Source organism: Apodemus sylvaticus, chromosome 15 (assembly GCF_947179515.1).
Source record: "Apodemus sylvaticus chromosome 15, mApoSyl1.1, whole genome shotgun sequence".
NCBI classification, from domain to species: Eukaryota; Metazoa; Chordata; class Mammalia; order Rodentia; family Muridae; genus Apodemus; species Apodemus sylvaticus.
This window is the reverse complement of record NC_067486.1, coordinates 56,286,181-56,314,005: the sequence shown is the minus strand read 5'-3', so window position 1 is coordinate 56,314,005 and position 27,825 is coordinate 56,286,181. Positions and strand designations below refer to the sequence as shown.

The window sequence follows — 27,825 nt, the reverse complement described above, 5'->3', positions numbered from 1 at the left end:
TGCCAACAAAAATACAGAATTACAGAGAACCCAGGAGGGACAACCAGCCTCAGGGTCTGCAGAATTCACCAACCACTTCAAAACCCACAGGACAAACTTATGGCTGGATAAAAACCAACCAAACAAACAAAAACAAAAAAAGAAGGGAAGGAAGGGAAAGGGGTCCGCCGACAGTGATCGGGATGGGGATGAGGATGGGGAGGACGGGGAGTCTCAACGTTTTCCCTCCTCCTGCTGCGCCTGTCCCCGGTTACTCAGGAGGGAACAGGCACAGAAAAAGTGAGGATTTGCCTGAGCTTACAGCTGAGTAGACTGGAAATTGATCTGCTGTCAGGCCAGGATTCTGGCCACATAAACACACAGCAAAGGAATCTCCCCCGGTGACAGAGCTAGTCATCACAGACGGTTTATGAGTCTGACGCAGGCTATGCTGGATCTGCACAATCAGATAAAGCAGCCAGGCAACATTTGGTTCCTAACAGGCAAGTATGGTGGCTTTCAGAAGACAGGTCACAAAGAGACTTGTAGCCAGATGAAGCCAACGGATCACAAAAGCACGATTTGAGCCCCAGATTCCTTGGAGACATGAGCATGGTCAAGGCAGGAGAGCCCTGAGTGACTGTCCTGCTGTGGTGGCCCTGAAGACAAAAGTATGCCCCAGAGCCCCTGGGAGCCTGAGGAGAAACAAAAACCTGTGGACTCGCTAGACTTCTCCAGGGAACAGCTGTGCTCCAGCTATGAGAGTCCTCTCCACTCGTGCCTCACCCATCTCAGTGCTTTCTAGAACTTCAGATCCTTCCAAGGCTCTCTCACACACAACACATTTGTCTTCAGCTAAAGAAATCTACCCACTAGTAGAATAAACCTAGAAAAATCTAAAGTCACAGTTCTGATCAATCTGGTCCAGGACGTGTGCAGAAGGCCTTCCTCCACACTCCTGTGGGCAGTGCGGGGCAGATGCTCTTTGGTACCACCATGCCCGCTGAAAGCTCAGATCTCTGCCACTTCACTGTTTTTGGAGACGACAGGCTTGCATTTTCCAGTTCTCAAGACATCTGTCTGCGGATGAGTTCTTTCAGCTGTGCCAGTGTGTCATTCTTTAGTGCTTCTCGGATGGAGCAGAAAAATCTGAAGTAGTGCTCAAAGTTGTGCGTCATAAGCAGGACACCGGCCAGGAGTTCATTAGTCACCAGCAGATGGTGGACATAGGCACGCGTGTGGTTCTTACAGCAGTAACAGGAGCACCCTCTTACGAGTGGGCCAAAGTCTTCCTGGTACCTGTGAGAAGAAGTCCAAGAGAACAAGGAAGTGAAGACTATACGAAATCTAGAACCCAGGCTACCTATTCTACTGGAGACGATACCACTGGCAGTAAGAGCCTTTTGGACAAGGCTCAAGGGGTGCTCTGACAGACACAACCTAACAAATCTGGAGGCTAAGAAATCCACAATGGTCATTCATCTACCCGGAGCATTGCCAGAGCCAGTGCAAAGGCACATGATATTAGGAAATGCTCTTCTCTGGTGAACCCACTCCTGAGCACTAGCATTAACAGCAAGGCACACTTTCCATAAGAATCGGAGGCTTACGAAGCTCACACACATGTACTGTCTTAGCCAACTGACATCTCCTCTTGGATGTAGACTCCTAACTACTATATACTCAGACGGAAGGCTCTTGCGGGGAGCCTTGCCTGGGGAATTGGGTCTGGGCTCTATAAGTCAACTGAGCATGCCTGTAAACAGCCACCTGTGCATGTGTTTCTCATTTATTACTAGAAGATACTAACAGCCTACTTAACTATATTGTAAGGGTTATTAAATGAGCTACAAGGATTAACACTGATGGCTGCAAACTAATCTTATTTTATGTTACCTTTTATCACCTTCTAAGGTTGTGACTTTTCTGAGATCAGAGTCGAATACAGTACTAAGATTTGTCCCCAAAATTTCAACCTAGCACTAAGAATAAGCATACAACAATTCCAGTTAGAGCTACAATTCAAAAGTTAGTTTAGTAGTAAACATGCATATTACCCTAATATTTGTTTGAAAGAATAGTCTTGTCAACTTTCAAAAAAATATTAAATGATGTAGATATTACCACTTCAGACACACAATCAAGGAACAATAGGCTGTAAATAAGAAGTATGAGTTTTACATTCTTTCATAAGTTCTTAGGTCTATACCATTACTATGCAACCATAAATACGTCAGAAGCCCTAAAATATCTCCTTATATAAACCTAACACATCAGTGCTTTGCGTATAGAGAGAACACGCTCTGAGGCTGGTGGATACCACTTCTGGTCAAATCAAAGTTACAGGACAACTCAGTTCACCCTTCTTTTTGTTTTGTTTTTGAGACAAGATTTCCTATACAGCTCCAGCTAGCCTGGAACTTGCTATATAGATCAGGCTGATCTCAAACTCTCAGATCTCCTGCCTCTACCTAAGTGCTGGGATTAAAGGTGTACCCATCATGCCCCTCAGTTCATCCTTCATTGATACCTGATTTGTAACCTGTATATAGTTAAGGGGACTTTAGCTCTTCTCAATGTATAAGCTCTACCGTCTTTGACTTTGCAATCCTTATGTTGTTCTGTCCTTATCAAAAAGTAAGAATAAAAACTTCCAGCAACGGAGTGGTCACTTTCTGAAAGCTATTCTAAAGCAATAGTTATCTAGCTTAATGTCCTGACAAGATGAAGTACCCAAAGGCATCCACAGAAGGAAAAAAAAGGTTTTCTGGAACCATATTTGAGAAGGCCTAAGTAATGTCCAACTATAAATATTTTATGAAGTCATAAACTGAAAAGGGAACAGTTACATAAACTTAAGACAGACTGAAATTAAAAAGTCAGAAATCAAAACCTAAACTTCAAAAAATGTCTTACTTTTTCTCCTTCAGATTAATTTCAAGTGAAGTCATCTCTTGGTTGCACCCAGTTGCTTCAGTTTTCTTTATTTGATCCAAGCATTTTATTTCTTCTTGGATTCCATTTTGTTGCAATACTGAAGAAAAACCAATAAAAAGGCTTGAATTAAAATCAGATAAGGAGTGAACACTAGAAAAATTTTATTCTCGTTATAATTTTACAACCTTTAACCCTGTAACTCCATTGCTAGAATTATCCTCAGGAAATCACCTAAGAAAAAATAAATAGTAGTACATTCCTGGATGGCCACGACTATCACCGATGAAATCTAACCAAGCCCAAGCTAATCATGGACCTAAGTACATGACAATAGAATTTTGCCATAAAAGAATGATTAAAAAAATGAGTGGGGGTTATCACTATGACTTATCACGATGGACATGTAACTAAGCTGGACTTCATGACAGCCCATATTCCAAGTAGATTAATGTAGAGCATGGTTTTAATTATGTCTTTCATGGAGACTCTGGCTAAGGAACCCACCCTATAGCCTTGAGGTCCTAGCTTAATGGAGGAACAGTCCCCTAACTGCATGAGGAAGACCAGCAAAGTAAAAGGGTCTCCAGAAAAGAAGTGACAGCAATCAGTGTGGACCCAAATGGAACAGATGTTTCTAGAAGGGTAATCTCAGTAAGTGACACAGTGCTGTGGAACTGTCCCCATGAACCGTGTGCTGAGACGGAGCATAATGAAGCCCTCCCTGCATCTGGAAAATCCTCGTCCCTTAGGGGAAGAGCTGACACTGTTCTTTAAAATCTTCACTAGGTAACATTCCACAGATTTTCTAGTACACACAGACAGAGACGTGATTAAAGAGTTGTAAAGAAAATGAGGGAAGTTCTGAGGAGGAGGCCTTCCTCTGCAATCCTCCAGTCACGCTTCATGGGGCCTGGCTGGTCAGTGTCCCTGCCTGCCTTCCTTCCCTCTACCATTTATGTGTCAGAATCTGACACTGCCTGTCTTGACTTTGAAATAACTAAACATTAAAAGAAAATGGCAGTGCTTCAAAGCAATATTAGCAGAAGAAAGTAGCTTTTATATCTCAGTATGAAAAAAACAACCCAAAAAAGCAAAAGGCAACCCAAGGACCCGACGACAGCGAGTCTCCCTGTGAGTTAATTGCATGGGGCTAGCAAAAGGGAGACAAGAATTCTTTTGTGGATAAAAACAAACTGACTTCTACTAAGCTGTTCAAAGGTTTCCTTTCCGTAGATTTTCATCACAATTCACTCTGAATTTTCTTTTTGTCAGGCTATGAACAGAGGAGGTCTTGTTTTTGTTCACTATAAAAATCACATCCAAATATTGATGACCTACACATACAGTATTGAGTTCCTTGCTCTAGGTGCCAACATCCCAGGGATCACAAAGAGAAATCAAGAATGACCCTTATGAAAGGCTGGTTCTCTGTGTATACATTTCTGTCTCGTGACTTGGGGAAAAATTCATAGGAAACAGGAGAAATGAAAGATAAGAGTTAGGGAAACTTCAGAAGACTCACATTTCTCCTCAGGATTCAGCAGGCAATCAAATGTGAAAGTCAGGGCACAGCCCCGCTCGGTCACTTGATATGGGAAGAAACTCTCAAACAGGTCCACTCCTCTTTCAATGCATTCGATCACTTCATCTGGCCGGCTGACACCACAGATGAGCCTGTAGAAGCAAGTCGGGACCAGCGACATGAGGCAGAGGCGGAATAAACGCAGAGGATGCTTCCAAGTCAACAGAATACTAAACAACCACACAAACAACATGACCCAAGCTCAGGGTAGCAGGTGTAGGCCACGGTGTGAGGCAGGGCTCAGGGCTTGAAGGAAAGCCACATGAGCTTGACACCAGGCAGGCTGGTTACTGAGCTGCTGTGTTGTTTGGGCAGCTCCTGTACATCCTGATTGTCATCGTCTCGCTTCAAAACAGATAAAGATCTCCACAGACTCATCAGGAGGGGCAGGAGAAAAGCTAACGGTGTCTCACTTCTAATAATTTCTATTCCCATCTTTCTGATCCACTCCACGGTCACAGACTCAACTTTACAACCCATCTAAACACTGCACAGACATTTTAAAAGAACACAATTCGCTCATTTCACCATTGACTAACCCCCCTTTTACTGTACTTTGCAGACTCATTTAATAGATAGTTCATCTTGCTCTCAGAATTTCAGTACTGACTCCAGGATCTAAGAGTCTAGCTGGCTTTCTTCGTATTTTCTTTGTTAATGAGAAGTCTGCACGAGGAAATGAAATGGTGTCTGCCGAGGCAAGGGCTCAGGCATCTGGAGCATTAATAACTTTCCAGCAGGTTTTGCCATGAAAACAAGACACGGAGAGGGACAGCATGAGGACTTCCTGGCTGCAACTATTTATTTCCATGTTTGCTTTTCTACCTATAGCCCTTTTCATGAATTAGAGGAGAAAAGCTTTCATACTTTGTGATTCTTTAAAGGACTTTTTAAAAAAGGACTTATGTAATATTAAACAAGCGGAACCCTTAAGTGTATGCCAGCTTTCCTGACTACAGCCGCCTTCAATTCCTGTGAGGTTTTAGAACTCCACTCCAACTGAAGCTGGCATTTCTACACACTTAGAGAAAAACAATCCCAGCTTTCAAATTCAGAAAGAGACATCTGCGAACACTTAGCACAAGAAAGTCCAGAAAAGGACTAGAAGAGCTCACGCTGAGCTGTTCATCTGTAGCACAGAGAATGGGCACGGGAAAGGGGTGACACACACACTGGTGTGTGCGTGTGTCTGTGTGTGTGTGTGAGGGGGGGTGCTGAGGGAGGGGCTGCAGGACCCTGTTCTAGGGCCTCTTCACAGCCAGTCTGCGCAAGTATGATTCTCTAAGCTATCTCTAAGATACGTGTACTTCATTGCATGTAATTTTGTCTGGCTTTCAAAAAGTAGTTAAGATTTCACATGTCCTGTCTAATAATAGCCCTTGAGAACAAAGTAGCATCTCAGAGCCAAGTTTCTCAATATATTACAGGTAAAAAGCCAAGAATATTCACATTAAGGATAAAAAGACTGAAAATCTCTTTTTTTTTTTACTTATAAGATTATATGTACTTTTCACAAACAATGTGTTTTTCTTTTTCTTTTCTTTCTTTCTTTTATTTTTTGGCCTCGAACTCAGAAATCTACCTGTCTCTGCCTCCCAAATGCTGGGATTAAAGGTGTGCACCACCACTGCATAAACAATGTCTTTTTGGAGTCTGTGTACACTACGAAGGGGTAAATGCAGCCAAATAATGAATGCGTTATCTCACACAATTACTATTTTTCTTGTGACAATACTTAATTCCCATTCTGTTCAGTTTTTACTACATCATCATCACCAGGAACCGCCTTCAGACTGCACAAGAGACCCCCTAATGTGCTCCTCCTCCTCTGACTGTAACTATCATTCGCTGACCAACATCGTGCTCCCACTCTTCCAGCCTTCAAGGAGACGGCTTTCAGGTTCCCCAGGAGTGAGCTTTCTGGGCCTGGCGTGCCGAGCATGCACCACACTGTGTGCTCCATGCCCAGCACTGTACAGATGAGGAGCAAGCACACACCTATAGTCCCAGCTCTTGGGAGGCAGAGGTTGGAGGCAGGTTGGAGGCCAGCTTGGAATACACAAGACTCCACAGAAGTATAAATACATTAAGAAAAGAAAACTTAGGTACTAGTGTGACATCAGTTCCAGAATTTAGGGATCATCTCTCGTTACCACTACAGTACTCTTACATAAACAGAAGACCAGCCCCACTAGTCACACCAATTAGAAGAGCAAACAGAACAAAGCAACACCACTCACTACCTGTCACAAAAGCAGACTTGTTGAGGGTTCTTATTAACTGAGGACATCCTCATCCCACCGGGCACCTCAGATACCCACAGGCCTTGATTTACACTAGAATGCAAACATGACCTTACTTTTGTCTCCAGGAAGGAAGAATGAGAGAACTGAGGGTAACATTTGCCCTCAGTTATGAGGATTAAATAAATGAATCCATGCCAATTTATCCCCCTCTGCATTCTGAAACCAGGGTAGCAGCCTCGATGGAAATTTCCCAGCTGGCCAAGAATAAAACAGGAAGGACATAATAAAGACATGGAAGGGACACCCTGAGGAGACCCTGCATCACACTGTCACCAGCACCTCTGCCCACCTCCCACAAGGCTGGCCTGCATCCCAAATCCAGCACTGGCCTTGGTTTGTCCTCTGGTAGCTCTGCAGTGACTGAGGACAGCAAGCACAGCCTGCTTTCTGTGACTGCTGGATTCCCTTGAAAGCCGTCCAGCAGGAAGCCCCCAACGGGTCGCTTGGCTGTCTCTCGTGCCGACCTCAACCTCTCTTCCATCACATCTCCACCTTCAATCACTCCAATGATCACACTTTTCTGAAGGACCTGAGAAAAGAATTGAATGCTTTTAACCATTGCAAAAACCTGAGACTTTGTGTTTTCATGAACTTTTCATGGAAGTCCAATGGACAGAAAGAGCTCACTGAAGATGTTACAGGTAAAATGTCTATGGGGAATGGTGCACCCAAAGAACTGCTAAGGCTGTAAAGAACACATTGTAAAAACAGCATGTTCTGTCTGCCTTAATACTAAATGTTCTCTGAGAAGGTACAAAAGAAAAATGAGAGCTTTAGTTTGAAGGACTCACCAGGCCTGCTTGAAGTAACCCCATCTCTCAGCTACAGGCAATGTTAGGATCTTAAGAGGCAGTCAAGCTGTAACAGCTGACTACACAGTAAAGCTACCTGCTCCCATCTTCAAAGAACCAAATAAAAACTAGTATCAAAACATAAAAAATCATCATAAATATTAGTGACTATTGGATTTTTTACTTTTTATTGTCTGTGTATAAGGAGAGCCTTCCTAGGCAAGTCAAAGGCTAGGAAATGGCTGACCTGCATAAACAGAAAACCTCATACCTTTTTAAGGTTATGGCATGCAACATACCATAGCACAGGAAGAAAACTTATTCTTTGGAGAAATAAATAGCTATACAACAGAAAAAGCTCCAGAAACTTCTTGGGAAAAAAAATGACACCCCCCCCCAAAAAAAACTAGATAGAACCTAAAAGAATAAAATTCAGAAAAATAAATGTGGGTGCTCTGCATACCCAGAGCTCCTGAGTCACTAGATATGAAACGCAGGCAGAGAATAAGGAGAGCTTCACCTCAGTATCAAACCACTTAACGGAGCCGACACAGTGAGTCAATTGTGGGGAAATAGCATTTCTATACCCAGACAACCAGAGCAAAATTTACTTCAGCGCTCAGGCAGGAGGTGGTGGTGGTTTGAATGAGCTGTCCCCCATAACTCTCAGGCATCTGAATACTTGGTTCACACTGAGTGGCAGTTTGGGAAGGGCTGGGAAGTGTGGCCTTGTTGGAGGAAGTGTGTCACTGGGAGTGGGTTTAAAGTTTCAAAAGCCCAGGCCATCCTCAGTATGTTCTCAGTGCCTCTTGTTTGCACATCAAGATATGTGTTCTCAGCTGTTCCTGCCACCACGCCATCAGGGAACTCTCAAACAGTAAGGCTGATTAAATGCTTTCTTTTGTAAGGTGCCTTAGTGATGTTTTGTCACAGCAACAGAGAAAGTATAATGGGGGCAAGTAGGCAGTGTTTATCAAAATGCCAAAGCTTTTATCTTTGAGTCATAAAATTTCACTACTAAGCTCTCTTCTAAATATACTGATTCATATGTATCAAGGTATGTTTACAAAGATGTATAGAATAATGAAAGACCTAACTGAGAGATTAAAGCAAGAACAGTGCAGTTTCCTAAACAGCTGTTTAGAAAGAACAAAGGAGAACTACTAATACAGGCTCTGATGCTGAGCACACGACTACATTAATGGACTGCAGACATGCCTGTCTATGAACTGAATACACATAAGTGACTGTGAAGATGAGCCTTGCAGGAGACACACAAATCACAAGTGGCTCTATGGGGAAGGAATCTGGGGTGCTGTGAGGGGGCTCCTTAACGTAAACACAAGGACAACCAGACCATTTGTTTAGTGTAGAATCATTTAGGGATAATTATGGCTAAGGATAGGGTACAGACAGCTTTCCTAATCTTGGTAAGGATGACAGGACCTGGACGCAGGCAGTGCTGGTGTGATGAAGAGAAAAGGCAACATCTGACAGGACAGGGGTAGGATCAACCCTATTGTTTTAGAAGTCAAAGGAGACGGTGCCGAAAAGCAAAGTCCGGAAGTAATTCCAGAACAGTGAAGGATGTGATGATTATTCTGCTCCGAGTACTCTAAATCTGAGTATTGCTGGGACGTACAAATGGCGACTTTTAGCCACTACACAAACAGCAAGTTATAGGTATGTGTGACATAAGTCAGAGTGCCCACACTACTTCAGCCGATGCCGAGGACGCCATCACATGCCCCTCTCGCTTCCTCAGAGTACATGACCAACACATCACTCTCTTCCTATAGCCCTGGCATGGCTCCAACACCCCAGAAGAAACCACCTACCACCCTCAACCTAGTGATTATTTGTGGGAGAAAAAGATGACCAAAGCAGAATGGAGAGCTTTAGTACTGAATAGTATTAAGAACAAGATCTATAGCTGAGCAGTGGTGGATCAAGTCTTTAATCCCAACACTCAGGAGGCAGGCAGATCTCTGAGTTTGAGGCCAGTCTGGGATTCAGAGCAAGCTCAAGGACAGCCAGGGCTGCAGGGAAACCTTGTCTCACACACACACACACACACAACATACACAGACACACAGAACCAAAGAAACAACAACAAAACAAAGAACAACAACAAAAGACATTCGTTACCTAAAAAGAGGAAGAAGTGTCCAAAAAGCAGGACGTAGACAACTGCAGAGGCCCACCCCTCACAGGACTATCAATCACAGAGCACTACCTTTGCTTCCTCGCCTCTCTGCTCTCTAAGGAGAGCATCCTTCACCAATGCTTTACCTCACAGCTTCCTCTTCGGTACCTCAAACCCTTCACTCCTGGCTTATATCTGTCAGACACTCTGACATCTAATAAGGTACAAAAACCCGAGCTATGGACACCACAGCTTAAAAGCAAATGTGAGAAGTCAGTGTACAGAAGTATGGCCCGGGCCGTCTGACAGCACATATAAATTAAAAGAGCAGCCAAAGATGACGGGGTCTTCCCAAAAGTGTCAGGGACGGTTTCATAAGTTGGTGAAATGAACCTAAGAGAGGCAAAAGAGGAAATATACCTGTAAATTTAAACTGCAAAATACTTCAGAAAGGCTAGACTGCCAGTTGTGGGAAAAGGCTGTCCAGAATAAACAGGGGCGTGCCAGGCACAGCAGGCTATGAGAGCTGACGTGGAGAATCACTGACTTCTCCAGGAAAGCATACGGTGGGCTCACATCTGTGCTTCACAGTGATCCTTGGAAAGCAGAGGTGAAGACCAGTTAGGCAGAACTGAGAACGATGAAAGAAGCTAAAGCAGCTCAAAGATAACCACCGACTTGAGAGCTCGGGCTCAACAGGAAGCGGGAAGAGGCAGACTCAAGTTGTGTTTAAAGACATGGAGTCAGGCAGGAATATACAATTGGGTAGAAAAGGCGCATGGTCAGTAAGTCTTAAAAAGTCTCTATTCCTGGGCTCTGGAATCTGGTAAGTGCTGTAAGCTGAGGTGAAGTACTGGGGATGAGGAGATGTGAGGAGATGAGACCAGGAGTTCAGAGCCTGATGGACAGTCTACAGCCACGACTTGGTCACAGCCCGGTATGTTCAGTTCTAACTCTCAAGGTAAGTAAAAGGAAATTGACACTACATACATTTTCAAAATTATTCACCAAATAATTAAAACTAAGGGAAGGTGGTGCTGGAGACATGCTCAGCAGTTAAGAGCACTTACTTCTCTTCCCAGAGGTTCTGAGTTCAATTCTCAGCAACCACATTGTGCTCACAAACATCTGTAATGGGATCTGATGCCCTCTACTGGTGGGTCTGAAGACAGCTACAGTGTACTCATATACATAAAATGAAAAGAAAACCTTTAAAAAAATAAAAATAACTAAGGGAAGGTAGCTTGGGGACGAAAGAGCCTAAGATGGAATCCCAGCGAAGCCAACTTCCTGAGGTTCAGCAAAGAAAAGAGCAACACGTAAAGCAGAGACTCAGGAACTGAGAAGTGGGCGGGGAACAGCCGCAGAAGGGAGGTGAGCGAGCGAGCGAGTGTCTCCACCACTATCTAGCGGGCAGCCTCACCTCAGACTCTTCCTGTAGTCGCAGACAGCTGTCCAGGAACAGAAGCGAGCGGTCCACAGACTTCCTGGCCCTTTTTACGGATGTTGCTTCTGCACAAGATGCCTCTCCATCCGAGAGACACTGGAACCAATCTGGCTGCAGGGCCTCCTGAATCGCCATGAACTTGGAAACGGTCATTTCCACTCGACCTCCAAAACCCCACACAGACACAGACTGCAAGAGAGGAGGAATAAACAAGAGAAACATGAAAATAAAAAGGACATCACACAATGGTGCACAGTAATTTCTAACGACTGGAGAGAAGTGTCAATTCAAAACCCTAGATGTGATTTAGGATTCACTGTAGTCCAAATGAACTGAATGTCCTGAGTTTAAATGTTACCTGCTCTGAAGTGTTCAACTCAGATTTCCTAGACAGAGTTCACTGTTCCCTCCACTAAGTTCTTACAGTGATTTGTATTTATACGAATAGTAAAACATACTATTTTTAAAAATTCAAATTAAAAATAAAAATCCTTAAGTAAGAAGCACAATTGAAAACTGGGTGGTGGTGGCACACACCTTTGATCCCAGCACTGAGGAGGCAGAGGCAGGAGGATTTCTGTGAGTTTGTGGCCCGACTCCTCCCTGCAACCTCTGGCTAGAGATCTAAGCTTTGTGGCTTCTGATCTAGCAGCAACACTGACTGACACATCTGGACACATCTGTGATGACTCCGGAGCAGCTTTGCTGCGCTTCCCAGAGTAGTGCTGCACACAAAGCGCCCGTATTCAGGCTTTGCTTACTCTCCTCAGACTTTTCCTGGTGGAAACTTGACCTCCCTCCACCATCTACATTTTTCCCACAACATTAAAATGCTGAGGATCTGTTCCTGAACTTAACTCCTCTTCAAGCAGCCCTCCTAAATCTTAGGAATCACCACAGCCATGGGGGGAGGCACTTGAGAGTCACCATAACCAGGCTTCCCGGGACAAGACTGCAATCCTGAGGGTCCTCCTGAGAACATACCTTATTTGTTACATAACCAGCTGGGCCGGGGCTGACTGGATCGTGCAGGGAACAATAGAAGAGCAAGTCTGGCATGCCTGTATAGACACAGAAAGAACTGTTGAGAGTGCTCTAGGGAAAGCTTCCCAGCACGTGCTGGTAGATACAGCAACTCTGATCTCAGCTAACAGCTGGTACCCAAGCCTGGACTTACAGAAGGCCTGTGAAGAGGAACAAAATGACATGAGACCTTCCAACCTAAAAGAACTAAATGCAAAGATTCATCCTGGGTTGACATAACACACACCTAGACACACCTAAGAAGAGAAAATTCAACCGAGAAACTGCTTCCATGAGACTGGCCTGGAGACAAATCTGTGGGGCATTTTCTTCATTAATGACTGATGATGGCCCTGGGTTCTATAGGGTGAGCAGGTCACTGTTCCTGGGGCCTCTGCATCAGTTTTTGTGGGGATCCATAAGCCTTTAATAAACCCTTCCACCACGAGCTACTTTGGTAACCATCTTCATTATGGGAACAGAAGCCCTAAGACAGAAGTCGGCAATAGGTTCAGGGGATACTGCTGTGACAGACCCGACCGTGTTGTTCTGGGGAGCATTGAGGAAATTATGGAACTCTGAGCTAGAAAGCTTAAGTCGGCAATAGGTTCAGGGGATACTGCTGTGACAGACCCGACCGTGTTGTTCTGGGGAGCATTGAGGAAATTATGGAACTCTGAGCTAGAAAGCTTGGACTTTATTGAGCTGTTGTGAGACTGTAAGAGGTAGTGCTGAGACCAGGCAGACAGTGGAGGCCTGGTTTGTGAAGTTTCGGGGTCCTTAGAAGACACTATCAGGACCACTGTTATAATATTTAGAACTGAGGATCTGTGGTTCTGGTCAGCTGGAGCTGAGGAAGGAGCTGTGATTGATAACACACCAGAAATACTGAAGCAGGGTCATATAACCCTTTCACAGGGTTACTTATTAGATATTCCGTGTATTAGATATTTACTGTTATAATTAATAACAGTAGCAAAATTACAGTTCTAAAATAAGAACAAAGTAACTTTATGGGTGGGGTCACCACAACATGAGGAACTGTATTAAAGGACTGCAGCATCAGGAAGGCTGAGAACCACTGCTCTACTGTGACAACCTCACAGTATCCAGGATGGACCCAAGATGACGGTTTTGTAGATTTTTTAAATCAAAAAGAAAATAATTTTAAAACTTTAAAAAAAAAATCCTATAAAATGATTAGTAAACCAGGGGCTGGAGAGATGGTTCAAAGTGAAGAGGCCTGGCTGCTCTCGCAGACACCTGGGCTCAGTTCCCAGTATGAACACGGTGGTTCACAGCCTCCTGTAGCTCTGGTTCCACGGAGTCTAACACCCCCTTCCCACTTCTTTGGGCACCGGGCATTACACATGGCACACATATACACACGCAGACAAAACATTCAGACACATAAAATAAAATAAACATTTAAAAAATGACCAGCAATTCATATATAAATTTCATTTGATACCCTACATTTCCTATAGGATTCCACTTTTAAAAAAAAAAACACAAAAACAAATTTAAAAATGTTAAACCGTTTACAGTGTTCTACCTTATTTGCTAAGTTTCAGTTATTACAATTATCTCTAGAAAGTGCATGCTAGCCACGGGCACTTAATGAAAGGCTTGTAGATTTTTAAAGCTGGTGATTAAAACTGTTCTCAACTGAAGGGACTGAGATTTCACACTCTCCTCCTCTGAACCAGTGAGGCATCACGCAGTTTCTAACGAAGAAGAATGAATGACTACAGCCTCAGGGGTAATTGACTTAACGAGGCCCAAGTTCTGGGGGTGGGCTGGGGAGGAAACTGAGAGAAAGCGGTCCATGGACACCTGGTCCTGTAGCTGCTACCGCTGAGGGTTTCCTCTCACTAAATGGGCAACAGAACATCTGCACACAGCGTCTTCCTTCTGGAACACACTCTTCATCTTCTTCTCTATGAATGAGGCTCCTGATGAGGAGACAGTTGTGGAGTGTGAACAGCCTATAGCCTCTGCCCTGATCTCTGCACAGAGTGCAGCGCTGGCCCCACACCTGGTCACTATGGCCTGACTTCACACAGACCCAGAGAAGGTTACAGCCCCCCGGGGGTTTGTCATGATATATTATGGAACCTTGACCTTGCAAAGCAACCAGGGCCATGTTACCCAATGAACCTTCAGTTCCCAATGCTTCTTTCTTAGATGCCCCAAAGCAAAGGAGGAGGAAGAGGAAGAGCAGGAGGAAGAAGGAGAGAAGGAGTGGTGGTGGAAGAGGAGAAATAAATATATGAGACTTTCAAAATCTAAATTAACATGTCACAAATTACACATGCATGTAATTTAAATAGTCTTTACCTATAAAGCTTCCAACTCCTTTCTTATATTCTGCCAAGACTTCATGATGTTCTGCTCTGTAAGAAAACCAGGAAAATGCATGGCACGGCAAGGCACCATTCTTTAGCTTTTCTACAGCGCCTGAAACCCTCTTCTCCGCACCCAAATAAGCCACATGAGGGTAAATGCCATCCTCAACAGCAAAGCACATCACTGTTGGAAATGCTCGACCGGCAGGGCTGGGTTCGTCGTTAGTGAAAATGAAGGTATGCAATTTGCCAGTGGTGCATGAGAAGGAAAACTGACAAAACCCAACTGCTCTGAACATTGGTTCTCTTCCCCTTTCTTGCCCCTTTAAAATCACCATCAAGACAATACTTAAGTTACTTGGACATACAGCAAAATCTTCCACTAAATATAAAGTTAGTTTGTACTTAAAACGATTTGCGTCCATCTTGTTTCATAAAGCTGTACCAGTAACTACGGGTACGGGATGGGATGGTACGGGGCGGGGGGTAGAGGGGGCAGGCAACAGAAAGGGCCTAGAGTTGGAAGGAAATGTAAAGCACTGCTAACACACAGGTCTTGCCTTTGGTTCCAGGTTAGGACCAAAGGTTGTATAGTATCTCACACTTCTCTTCTGACTTCATTCTTAATCTACACATTATGCACAAGAGAGAGGACAGCTTCCTGTGTGCTACACCACGGCTAAGGCTGGATACTGCCTACTAGGTTCAGCACTCACAGGGATGACAGTGTGAGCTGGGCTATGGCTGGGACCCCGTGCACATTACGCAGAGTCTGATGTGTCAGGTGGGGGACAGAGCCAGTCCTGGTGTAGAGAAGACACCCTGGAATATCCACCGTGCAGTCGCCGGCTTTGCCCAGGTTGTGTATGTTTCCTAGGCGACAGCCATTAACAACTTTGACGAGGTTCAGCTTCATCGTCAGATAGTCTTCTGGGCTCTGAGAGGAAAACAGCATTAAATTAGAAGGAGGTTCCTTACATCTAAAGTACTTTGCAAAGAAAGCCGCGTACATAGAAGTGAATAGCCACACGTCCACTACCTCTGGTTCACAGCTTTCTTGGGTATCAGGACGTGTGCACACACTTGGAAGCTGATGAAAACAAATGAAGGACAAAACTAGAAGGTGAATTGTGAAGGTCACTCAGCTCTGAAAGCGTGCACAGGGAAGGTCATACCACCTAGGGCACATGTTATTAACAACACTTCTCCAATTTGAGAATATTAGGCAATTATTTTCCTCCTCCAAATAAAAATTCAATAAAAGAGATTCTAAAACAGCATAATGGATATACATCAAAGGCTATAAAATAAAAGATTATCTGCAAAGTGGAATTATATACATTCTAGTTTACCCCCATTTAGATGAGAAACTGCAGGAGCTGATAAATGATCTAAGTGATTTCAAAATGGGAAAGACAAATGTTTTAAGGAAAAAATATATTCTAACTTCTATACATACACCAAGAGGGTTTGAAAAACAAGAGAAAACATTATTTGTAGGATATTGTTAAATAATTAGTATTTAATGTAAAAATGATGAGCTTTTACAATGCACCACAGTTTGATAAACCGGCATGGCTGATCATTACAGAATGTCACTGAAGGGCTGGTGAGATGGCTCAGTGAGGAAAGGTGCTTGCTGCCAAATATGTCAACCTGAGTTTGATCCCCCTCAGAAAGGAGGGAAAGAACTGACTCCACAAAGCTGTACTCTGACCTCCATATATATGTGGCACAGGACCTGGACACGTACACAACATACAAACACACATTTTAAAACTGAACTGTCCGCAGACATATCAGCATGTTATAAATACTACATTACAGCCCTACATCAAGGACCTTTAGGAACTCTACTGGACCAGCTGAGGCTTTGTACACATGTGTTCCTGTGAGTGCTCACTCCCATGAGTGCATACATGGCAGAGGTTTGCAAGTCCCTGGCTCCCTAGGACCCGCCCATCTCAGCACCCTAGTGGTGAGTTACAGGTGCCTAGCAGCCGTGCCAGGCAGTAAGCGGGTGCTGGCTATCCAAACTCACTTTGCACAATGAAGCATTCCCTCAGCCCCTCCCCTGAGTTTTATTAGTAGATGATTTATTATAGTTATATGATAAACTATAACTATATTCTAAAGCACTGCTTTCAAAGAAAGACAATTATTAAGACACAACCCAACATAGGACAGATAGTTCAGTAGGCAAAAGGTCTTATATATATATATATATATATATATATATATATAATATATATATAAAGAGGTCTTTTATATATATATAATATCCTGCAAGTATAAAGACCTGAGCCGAATCACCACAATCCATATTTTTTTTTAAAAAGCTAGGCTTATAATGACATGCTTGTAATCCTAGGTCCGAGGAAACAAACATGAATGGATCCCCGGGAGCTAGGTGGCCAACCACCCTAGCCTAATCTTGCTAGCTCCAGATCAGTGGAAAATCCTGTCTCAAAAAAGGTGGTCCAGGCCTCATGACTACCATTAGATGTTGTCCTCTGACCTCCATTAGGAAGCACGCGCACATGCACACACACACATATACACCCACCCCTACACAAGCACAAAGACAGGACCAAATCAACAAACATTCACATTTGGTAAAAAAGGAATTTGAAAACACAAATATTACAATTAAAGACCAAAGTTATTATATTTAAATAAGACAATTATCATAGTCATAATATTAGACAGAATAATTAACTTCTGTATATTCCAAAGAGACTTCAGACATATCAGAAATTATAAAACCTAGTGCAAATGTTTGTGAAAACAAGTCAATTTCCTCTGACTATAACATCATTTCAAGTAAACACAAATAAAGAAGGATAAAAGTCATAGCTCTTAAGGGCTGAAAGTCAATGGGTCAAGTACTCGCCATGTACCACGCAGGCCTGAGATCAGCTCCCCAGAGCCCATGTAAAAGTCAGGCACGTCCGTGAGTGTCCAAGGCTCTAGAGCTGGGTAGGGTGGGGCCAGAGGAGGGAGCTCACTGGCCTGCCAGCCTAGACTGTGAGGGAGCTCACGTGCAGGGAAGGAGCCTGCCTTAAAACCTAGGGTGGAGTAAAGGAAGAGGGGGAAGAGCAGGGAGGGGTAGACATTGTAGTGGGAGGCTGGGAATACAATCAAGATACCCTGTATGAAAAAGACTTAAACTACTACTTTAAAAAGAAAGGGTTGCGGATTTACCTCAGAGGTAGAGCACTTGCCTAGCAAGCGCAAGGCTCTGGATTCGGTCCTCAGCTCTGAAAAGAAAAAAGAAAAAAAAGAAACAAAATAATAAAAAGAAAGGGTACAAAACACTATCTAACTTTTCCAAGCACAATCTCAACTTTATTCTCAATTGTTTCAACTCCACTTACTTTCTCATCTATCAATAAGCATTTATATTAATCATATAAAAATTAATACTATTAGAATACAGTGAATAGTATAAAAGAAGTAAAACCCTTGTTGAAAGTTATTTAAACTATTAGAGGGTGAGAATTCATCTTGCAACATTATGAAAATGTAACTATGGGCTAATAAGACTGTAACCAGGAAAGTTTTACACCAGATTCATAGTCCTTACTTACTGATAAAACTCATTTGACATCCTTAACTAAACCAGCAGTGCTCTGAAGCCACGCTGAACAAAGTTAAGAGCTGTAAAAGTCTGGGAAGAAACTACAGTAAAGAGCTCCTTCAGAAAGTTCTAGAAGCGAGAACCTGCTGTTTCTTCCCCTTCAGAAAATGTCTTGCTTGAGTTGTTTAAGGTCTGTAAAGAGTTTAAATGTACCCGAGTTGTGTTTTTAAATTAAGTTCAGAGAGGTTATGAGAGCCTTCACAAAGCAATATCTGAACTAATATTTAAATGGTAAAGTGTAAGAATGAACAGAGAAAGTATACATTATCAACCCCAGGAAAACCTACATGTCACCTTCAAGAAAACGCATGGGACTAGAGATCACTGTTATATAAAATAAGTCACATGCAGAAAGACAAGCATCACAGGATTTTCAGTCATGTGTAGAAGTTAGAATTAAAAGCAGCCCCTTTTGCACACATGCATGGAACAGAATGGCAGAGGCACGCACAGGACGACTGCAGAAATGGTCGGAAATTGGGTTCTAAGGACACCAGACCCCATTCCACATGGTTGTGAGCCACCATGTGGGTGCTGGGAATTGAACTCAGGACCTCTGGAAGAGCAGTCAGTGCTCTTGACTACTAAGCCACCTGTCTTAGCAATTTTTAAAATTGGAGACCAAACAGAATCAGATTAAGGAAAATGGGCCAGTAAGCGCCTGATTGCCCTACAGAAGACCCACACAGTAAGTTTAATCAAACAAACAAAACTGGTGCAAAGAGAATAAGTAATAATTATCTTCATAAAGGCAACTATTATAAGTTCTCTCAATAAAAAGAAATTCATTCTCCAAGGTAATGTTCAAAAAACCATCAAGCACCATACAAAAATGTAGAGGAACTTAAATCTGGAAGCCTATACTCTTGACTTCCAAGACTCACTCTTCTCCAGGGGAAAGTCTAAGAGTGCCCATCACTCAACCCCGAGAACATTCTCCCTCATCCTTTCCTGCCTAGCTGTGACTGAAGCAAACACAGCTTCCCCACTTAGCCAGAGCCACATCGCTGTAAGGCTGCGTAGCACTGGAATGCAGCTGCCTACACATTTTTGATTCACAACCCCCTTTGCCAAAGAAACTGTCATAAAACCTATGTACATATAATAAGAACAAAATTCATTGATAGCAAATCATAAAGAAAATTTAAGGCATGTGTCTGGTACACATCTAATTTTACCATTTATTAAAGATTGAAGAGACTGAGGAGATGCCTCAGCGGTAAAAGACCTTGGGTTGCACTGGAGGCAGGAGTTTGGCTCCAGAACCCAGGTAAATGCCAGGTGGGCATGACAGCCTGCCTATAACTCCAGCCTCAGAAATCAGAAAGTGCCCTCAGTAGGCTTGCTGGAGAGGCCAGCTCTACCAGAGGACTGAAGGTTTGACTGAGAAACCTGCCTCAATGAATAAGGTAGAAAGATGGAGAAGGATTCCTGACATCAACCTCAGGCCTCTGCATGCATGAGAGCACGCGCGCGCACACACATACACGCACACACACACACACACACACACGGAGAAAGGTTAAAGCAGCCTCGGACACTAGTAAATGAATGTGCTTGTTTATTTCATATACAGAATTACTCCTGGCTTGAGTCGCATGGTGTGCAGGCAGACAAAGTATAGCTGTGCCTTCCAAACCCACACTGTGGCAATGCTCCACAACATCATGCTGGCGGGCGCATCTTGGATTATTTGTCTTTAATTTTCTTTGTTATATATTTAGAACCCTTTCTGTTGCAAAATTTTTATATGACCCTTCACCTTCATTGGGCGACCCTCTATGGGGTTGAGATTGGCAGTCAATTACGCTAGTCCCTTGAAGACATCAGCCACCAGTTCTGAGATACAGGAATTGTTTTCTTATGTGACACAGTTCTTTAGTTGGGATGGCTAATTCCCCAGAATTTTAAAGGTCAAATTTAAAACCCTCAGCTTAGGATTCTGACTCCTCTCTGTGAGCTGGAGGGAGATGCCCACACTGTGAGTCTTGAGGCTGTGTACCCACATTCTGCTATCCGGGGTGTCGTAAGTCACCCAGATTATGGCAATTCAAATTGTTGAATGGCAATCTTACAAAACAATGGAAAAGGAACTGCACATTGTCATTGATTCTATTTAGTGATGATGGAGTAAATATTGAGAAATCTAAACAAACCAGTTGTGATGGTAAATACTATAGTTGCAGACACAGGTTGACACAGAAGAATACTGATGTCAGGGCTAACCTGGATTACACACTGAGAGTCTGTCCCAAGAAATAAAAAAGAAAAATGGACAGCAATAGAAAATAGACTAAAATTTATTTTATTATATTTTGCGTGCCTGCGTGTGTGTGTGTGTGTGTGTGTATGAACATGCATACGTATGCTACAGTTCAAATTGCAGGCTAGAGGAAAGCTTGTAGAACTCAGCTATTTCTACCATGTTTGCCTCAGAAAGCAAACACTAGTCCTAAAGCTTGGTGGCAAGCGCCTTTACTGTCCCTGGAAAATATGCCTTAGCTGGAAATCAACATTTGAAAACATAAAGCATTTTTTTTTTTTTTTTGGATTTGGATTTTTTTCAAGACAAGGCTTCTCTGTATAGCCCTGGCTGTCCTAGAACTCATGCTGTAGACCAGGCTGGCCTCGAACTCAGAAATCTGCCTGCCTCTGCCTCCCAGAGTGTTGGGATTACAGGCGTGCGCCACCACCGCCCGACCATAAAACATTTTTTTCAGAGCTCGGAAGAACCAATATTTCCTAGCCTCAATCATTGTTCAATGTTAAATACATTTTTCTAATTGTAACCTTTTTTCTATACAAGTTTTTTTATTATGAATTAATGTATTCAATAAATATACACTCATGAGCATAGCTGTTTGGTTTTTTTAAATAATGTGCCAATGACCGGGCTATAGCAGCTGCTGAGAAGAAACAGCTCCCATGCATAAATCAAAGGGTTTCTCTTGCCCATTATATCCACTAGAAAGCTGTACCTGCACAACAGCCTCCAGCAACCACAGGGCGCTTCTGAACATAATTAGGAAGTGATGTAATCACTGACCCCAAAAAAGTTCAATTTGCAGACGAACCATCAAATGGTTTCATCTGCTTCTGTCGCCATGCCCCGCCCCTCCACTTACTCTTATATTGCTGGGCTTGTCTTTTTCCTTTCACGGCTACAGATGAAGTATTTAGGGGTCCTAAGGAAGACCCCTGCATTTAGGATGCATGGAAAACTGACAACAGTGAGCAAGTTTGTATTTCTCACAAACTCCCTGCCCCAACACTGCTAATGCCAATCTGCCTTCCTCTGTCAATGGAGAAAGAATTTTTAAATGTTCCTTGAATGGATTATCTTTATGGACAGATGTCCCAAATTTGATAACCGAATGCAGCAAGCTTGGGGGAGGGGAACTATAGATATTTGTAAATATTAAATATTCATATCTCCCCCACCTTCCCCATAAAAAGTTAACAATTATGTACACATAGAAAGAAACTATGAAGACCTTCCAAACAATGCAATGCACCAGAAATGACAGACGCCACAATATTTTAAAATTCTTACCCTAATTGGTAGAGGAAAGAGAGCTACACTATTGTTACTAAACTTTACTAGGCATATGTGTTAAGAGTTTGGAAACAGCCATCAAGGGAATGGCTATCCAAACCTGTTAGAAAGAAATACAGATAAAATTTGAATAAAATTCCAGTTATCCAATAAAAATTTAAGAAAATAAATAAGAAGAAACCAATGAAGCACATCAAAAATATAAAATGCAGGTCTGGGAACTGGCTCAGTGGTTATAATAAGTTGCTATTTGTGTAGAGGAACCAGGTCTGGTCCCTAGTAACCACATGGCAGTTTACAATATCTGTAACTCTGGTTCTAGAAAATTGGGTTTCCTATTCTCATTTGAGGTTACCATGCACACTTGTGGTACATATGTAGGCAAAGACACTCATACACAAAAAAGTAACTCTTTAAGAAACAAAGAAAAGAAGGAAGGAAGGAAAGAAGGAAGGATCCAACAGAGAATGTAATTTCATTCCAGCACCTGGGAGGCAGACAGGCTGGCAATCTCTGTAACTTTGAGGCCAGCCTGACTATAGAGTGTGTTTCAGGCCACACAGGGCTACAGAATGAGACACCAAAAAAAGCTAATGCTAAAGGCCTAACTATCATAGTAGCTATATTTATTGGGTACTTAACTTACCATGCTTGATACATCAACATTAACTTGTTATTAACCCTTATAACAAACACAATATAGACCCTATTCACCTGTATTTTATAAATTAGTAAAGTGAAGCTAATAAAGTCATTGTGGTGGTGTGAATAAGAATGTCCCCCATAGGCCCATGTATTTGAATGCTTAGTCACCTGGGAGTAGTACTATCTGAAAGGATTAGAAGGATGAGAGACAGGGGCTTGCTGGGCAGTGGTGATGCATGTCTTTAATCCTAGCACTTGGAAGGCAGAGGCAGGCGTATTTCTGAGTTTGAGGCCAGCCTGGTCTACAAACTGAGTTCCAGAACAGCTAGGGCTACACAGAGAAACCCTGTCTTGAAAAAACCAAAAGTCGGGCAGTGGTGGTACACGCCTTTAATCCCAGCATTTGGAAGGCAGAGGCAGGTGGATTTCTGAGTTTGAGGCCAGCCTGGTCTACAGAATGAGTTCCAGGACAGCCTAGGCTATACAGAGAAACTCTGTCTCGAAAAGAGAGAGAGAAGAGAGAGAGAGAGAGAGAGAGAGAGAGAGAGAGAGACATGGACTTGTTGGAGGAAATGTGTCACTAGGAGTAGGCTTCTAGGTTTCAGAAGTACACGCCAAACCTTTTTGTGCCTACAGATGAGGACGTAGTTCTCAGCTACTGCTCTAGTGTCTGCCTGCATACCAACATGCTTCCTGCTATGATAATAATGGACTAAATCTCTTAAAACTGTAGGCAAGCCCTCAATTAAATATTTTCTTTTATAACAGTTGCTTTGGTCATGGTGTCTCTTCACAGCAACAGAACAGTGACTAAGACAGTCACCAGTATTAACTGGCAGAGCTGTGACTGAAATTATATAAGTCTGGCTGAGCTGCTACTGAAATAATAGACGTCTAGTTTTAGAGATTATAATATAGGCTAGTGGCTTAAAAGAAACTGAATTTTGTCAAATGCAATGTTTCCATATTAACTGTGATAGTTCCCATTTTGCTACAGTTTGTTCTTTTCCCATCTCGCTCTTCCAAATCAATAGCCTTTCTCCATACTCACCCAAACATTTAAACACACTTGTTCTCCAAAAATGGGTGCACGCAGCATTATGTGCACTTCTCTGAACTCTGAACTTTTGGAAGGAGTGCCTATTTTTCATTCAGAAATGTCTGAATGTAACACACGTTCTTACTGGTCCACACTCAAGTTAGAGGGCAGATGCTAGCTCTATGGGGCACATATTCCCACCAGTTTAGAGTTTGGTTTAGATTCCCGGCAGAATGTTTTACACACATTGATTTTCAATCATTACAATACTCCCGGGGTTTAGGTACAATCCCATCTTGCCAGTAAGCTGAATCGCCAACACGTGGCCGGATCCAAAACTCCCAGTTCTGAATTTCTGCCCTACCTTGAAAGTACATACACCTTCAGTGAACTGTTCCTGACAGCATGCAGGCTTGGCTACTTGGGCTCAATTTTCTTGGTCCTATTAAGCATCCCAGGAGTCCTAGACTTTACTATCCTTAGCTTTCCAAGTACCTGCTAGATCCTGAAAAACTTGCAGCTGAGACGCTCACCCTCCAGCAAAGGCCAGGAGAAAGGAGGTCCTTTTTCGTTCTGAGATGTGACCGGCAATCTCACCGTGAGTCTGGGCTGGCAGAAGCCCAGACCAACAAGAAACCAAGTAAAGACGAGGTGGGAACAAGACTGCAACGCAATCAAAAAGGAACACTCACGGTGATAACAAAACTCCGAAACCTCTGGACCCTTAAACTCTTCGCAAGAGATTACACGTGTTCCGGCTCGCAGAACTCTTGGCCCACTAAACCACCGCCTCCGCCGCAGAGCCAATCAGAAAGTCCTGCGTCATCACCAAGCGCCTGATATAGGCAAAGGCCCTACTAAAGAAGCCTAGTGAGCTCCACCGATGCCATGGTAACAGCGCAAACGCTAGCTGTCCGCGCAACACTTCCTGGGAGGAGTAGTTCCGGAACGTCTGACCCCCTTCTAGCTGGTAGGTGGCAGAACTACAACTCCCAGCACCACCTGAAAACAGTCTGGGAGGAGGAGCGGCTGTCTGTGCTGTGGCCAAAGTCTAGGCCTCAGCCTGCAAAAATGCTGCTGGCGCCACAGGGAGGGTCCGCCTCAAAGAAGAAGATGGAGCTGAGTCGCTGGAAACGGTTATCAAGGAAGCTGAATCTCAAGGTGATCCCAAGCTTTGAGGAGCTTTGAGGAACATGGGCCGGCCCTAGGCACCACACTGTCCTGAAGCCATCTGCTTCCGGCCCTGCGTTTCCTCACTCTTCCCCCGGGGGGGCATCCTTACCTGGCCTTGGCTACTCTAGTGCCAACACAGCCCTAAGAAGCATGGTTTAAAGGAGCCGTGGGGTCTGTGTACTCACTACTATGGTGGGCTACATCCTGTAAGGATTATTTCCATCTATAGAAAGGTCTACTAGTGCCCATCAGGGTGAGGGGAATTTGCCCCTAATCCTTACCTCTGCCATCAATTTTAGGAAACTTTCCGCACATGTCCCTCTCTTTGAAAGGAAAAGGACTCACTACACGAAATTCTCTGATGTTATCCCTTATATCCCCCTTCCAATTTTACACCAGGTATCTAAAATGAACCCAGGTGGCTATATTTCAATACTTTATCCATGTGATTATCCCTAAATTCCATCAACATTCAAACATAGAGCCTCCCTGTATCTCTTTCTTCTGTGTATTAGCTCCTAAAGGCATGAGGAGAAGGCTTGACAAATACAAAAAAAAAAAAAAAAAGACACCATTTAAAACTTGGAACATACAAAAGTCATAGTCATGCAAAGTCACAGCCCCACCAAGTGTGCCTTCCAGAATACCTCTTTAACAGTCACAAAAATAAATGCTCTAAATGTAAATGAGAGTATTGAAATGGAGGGGGTTCAACTTTCAGCTGCAGAGCAGTTTCACCAGGTGCTCTCACTCCTCCATTACACTTTCCTGTAAAAAGAAAAAAAAAAAAAATCCTCTAGACGTATGGCTTTTGTGGGGGCCCCAGGTAATCATTCTTGTGGGTTATCCTAAATATAGCAACTGTGTGCACGGTGCACACTCTGCTTAGTGAAAACCATGCTCCAGATACTGGAGGGCACAGGCCAGGGCATTAGAGAGTGGAAACTGAGGTTGGCTTCTCCGTTGCATAATAGATGGGGCCCAAAATAGCATATGAATATAGATTTGATGATGAAAGGCAAAAAAAAAAAAAAATGGGACAAGAGGGATTTTTTTTTCCAATAGTGCTCATTATTACTGTCTAGAGGATAAAGAAAGTAAAACATGAGTGCCTTGAAATTCAACTGTATTTGAATAGGATCAGCTCTTTCTTTGTTGCAGTGACAAAGTTATTCAAACAGAACAGCTGCATTAATTGTGTGTAAGGTGAGATGAAGGTGAACTGTTAGGTAAGTGAAGGAGAATATTATACCCTTTTCAGCAACTTTCTTATGCCAGTTAATTGGTTTGTTGTCCCATTGTTTAGAAAAAAAAATACCCCTGTTTGCTCAGTGATAGAGTTCTATAAGCTTCTGGTTGTACAGGACAGAGAGGAGGCTCCCACATGGCCTTGATTTCTCATTTCAGATTAATAGCTGACTGATCTGGGTAGAGATTAATTTGTTTTATTCATTTTATGTTTGCTACAACAGTAGAAGTTGAGTAATTTGGTTCCACCTCCCCACCCTTGTTTTACCAGACAACACCTTCCAGGAAGGACTGGAAGCCATCTGACTACTTCTGCAAACAGGAAAGAAAGGACCATAATAGTTGTTAAGCAGAAAATGACAGAGAGAGGTGAACTAAACAGTGTTAGTATGGGTTTCACGAGGAGTAATATTTCTATGCACATATATAGATATATACTTCTATACTTTGACACAACCCTGGAGAACTAAAAAATAAAATACTGATGCCTAGACTACAGAGCTGTTGCATTACAATCTCAAGGCTTCCTGTTTCTTCTGCTGTGCATTACTGTGCTTTCACTGCTAGTCAGTGCTGAACTTGCCAATGAAAAGTTTGGAGGAAAGGATGCAGGCTACATTTCCATATGCTTTAGTGAGAAGACAGCTTTAAAAAACGGTAATGTTGATGAAGCTATTGCTGTGCATTAATATTTTGTATCTATTTTCTACAGTCTTCATTTGAGCCTGATAATGTGGGGCACTGGATTAAGGTAAGGCATTTCAATATCAGAAATAAAATGCATAAGGGTCAGGCATAATGACAGATCTCCAATGTGCATACAGATGACTTGTTATTCCCATGTGATTTTGTTTGTCGCCTCAATTTTAGACTTTCTAACATCTGTCATTACTCTGTTGCTTTTTGTGAGGTGGCTTAAATATAAACGAGAAAACAAGTTGAGACTTTCCTCTTGCATGGGCATCACACAAGCCAATGGAGTAAGAAAAGAGAGGCCCTAGGAGATAATGTTGTAGCCTTCTTCAGACACAAGGAAGACTGTTTTGTAGTTCCTTTAACAAGGGGACCCATTGGCAAAAGCTATACGGGTAGCACCAGAGTTCTTTAATGTCAAGAGCAATTCAAAACTGGAGTCAAAGAAAGAGGCACGTTTTCCATCACTGGGAGCATGGGAGTAAATGCTAACGTTTCCCTTAAAGGTGCACTGATGAAGAGTAAGCTTGAGCGCCCACTGAGAGGGAGTTGGGTTAGGTAACTCGCACAGAGACTGCTGTTATAATGACTTCCTGACCTATGATAGCTTCCAGTCCTGAGATGTGTATTTTTTTAATTCAGGTACCATTACATTGAAAGTCCCTTGAAAACACATACCTCTGAGCATCAGCAATTCATTGCAGTCAGTTTATTTGTATGGTACATAGTTCAAAATCATGTTGTATTTTCCTGAGAGAATGGTCTGTCTGGCAGGATTTTGGACACCTAGCCAGACAGAGCCCAGCCTAGCTGTAATTTTTTTTTTTTTTTTTTTTTTTTAGCTATTTACTCATTGGGTGTTATTTGCTAAGTGCCTACTAAATACAAGCACGGGATGTTGAGTAGCAGAGCTGAAATGAGGCGCAGGCCAGAGGTTACAGCCCAGAGGGGCATAAATAACTGACTTAACGCTACTACGGTAGTTGAAGTCTGAAGAGAAGTACGTGGTGGGAGGCAGTCACTTCGTCGGGGCTGGGGACGACGCCCTGACCACTGCAGAAGCCCCGTCCACAAGGCAACTAAGACAGATCACTTCGTCAGTGCCGGCCCTGGAAGACCACTTCGCCTCCAGCAACCCTGGCTGGCATGTCAGTGTCCAGAGTCCCAGTACTGAGGTCCTGCAGGCCTTAGTCACACACCTGCTCACCACCTCTTTTAGAGGGAGAGATTTAATGAAAACTCGAGGATAAAATTCATCTTGTCTCACTTCTA

General features: G+C 43.1%; 2 protein-coding genes and 1 non-coding gene across 7 annotated transcripts in view; 1 reads left to right on the top strand and 2 right to left on the bottom strand.

Annotated features, from left to right (window-relative positions):
- Positions 1–203: 203 nt before the first annotated feature.
- Positions 204–24,223, bottom strand: Qtrt2 (queuine tRNA-ribosyltransferase accessory subunit 2). Of its 5 annotated transcripts, none has more exons than XM_052158764.1 (10): positions 24,132–24,223; positions 17,764–17,819; positions 15,276–15,496; positions 14,552–14,607; positions 12,173–12,249; positions 11,165–11,377; positions 7,134–7,333; positions 4,439–4,590; positions 2,896–3,013; positions 204–1,278 (listed from the first exon to the last, which is right to left on the bottom strand). In XM_052158764.1, exons 3-10 carry the CDS (start codon positions 15,473–15,475, stop codon positions 1,047–1,049), a joined length of 1,248 nt encoding a protein of 415 aa, XP_052014724.1. In that variant the 5' UTR covers positions 15,476–15,496; positions 17,764–17,819; positions 24,132–24,223; the 3' UTR covers positions 204–1,046. The 5 variants fall into 5 exon arrangements, with proteins under 5 accessions (XP_052014724.1, XP_052014723.1, XP_052014719.1 ...); XM_052158763.1 differs by having other exon boundaries at positions 23,973–24,207; XM_052158759.1 differs by lacking the exon at positions 24,132–24,223 and adding an exon at positions 23,935–24,063.
- Positions 21,075–21,207, bottom strand: LOC127666425 (small nucleolar RNA SNORA84). The gene has a single exon (XR_007973623.1). It is a non-coding gene; the product is annotated as a small nucleolar RNA SNORA84 (small nucleolar RNA).
- Positions 24,224–24,429: 206 nt separating the features above from the next.
- Positions 24,430–27,825, top strand: part of Ccdc191 (coiled-coil domain containing 191) — a 70,230-nt gene continuing 66,834 nt past the window's right edge. Inside the window, exons 1-2 of the mRNA XM_052158702.1 lie at positions 24,430–24,600; positions 26,573–26,611. Of these exons, the coding sequence (XP_052014662.1) occupies positions 24,511–24,600; positions 26,573–26,611 (129 nt within the window). The 5' untranslated portion in view covers positions 24,430–24,510. The remainder of the gene's footprint in view (positions 24,601–26,572; positions 26,612–27,825) is intronic.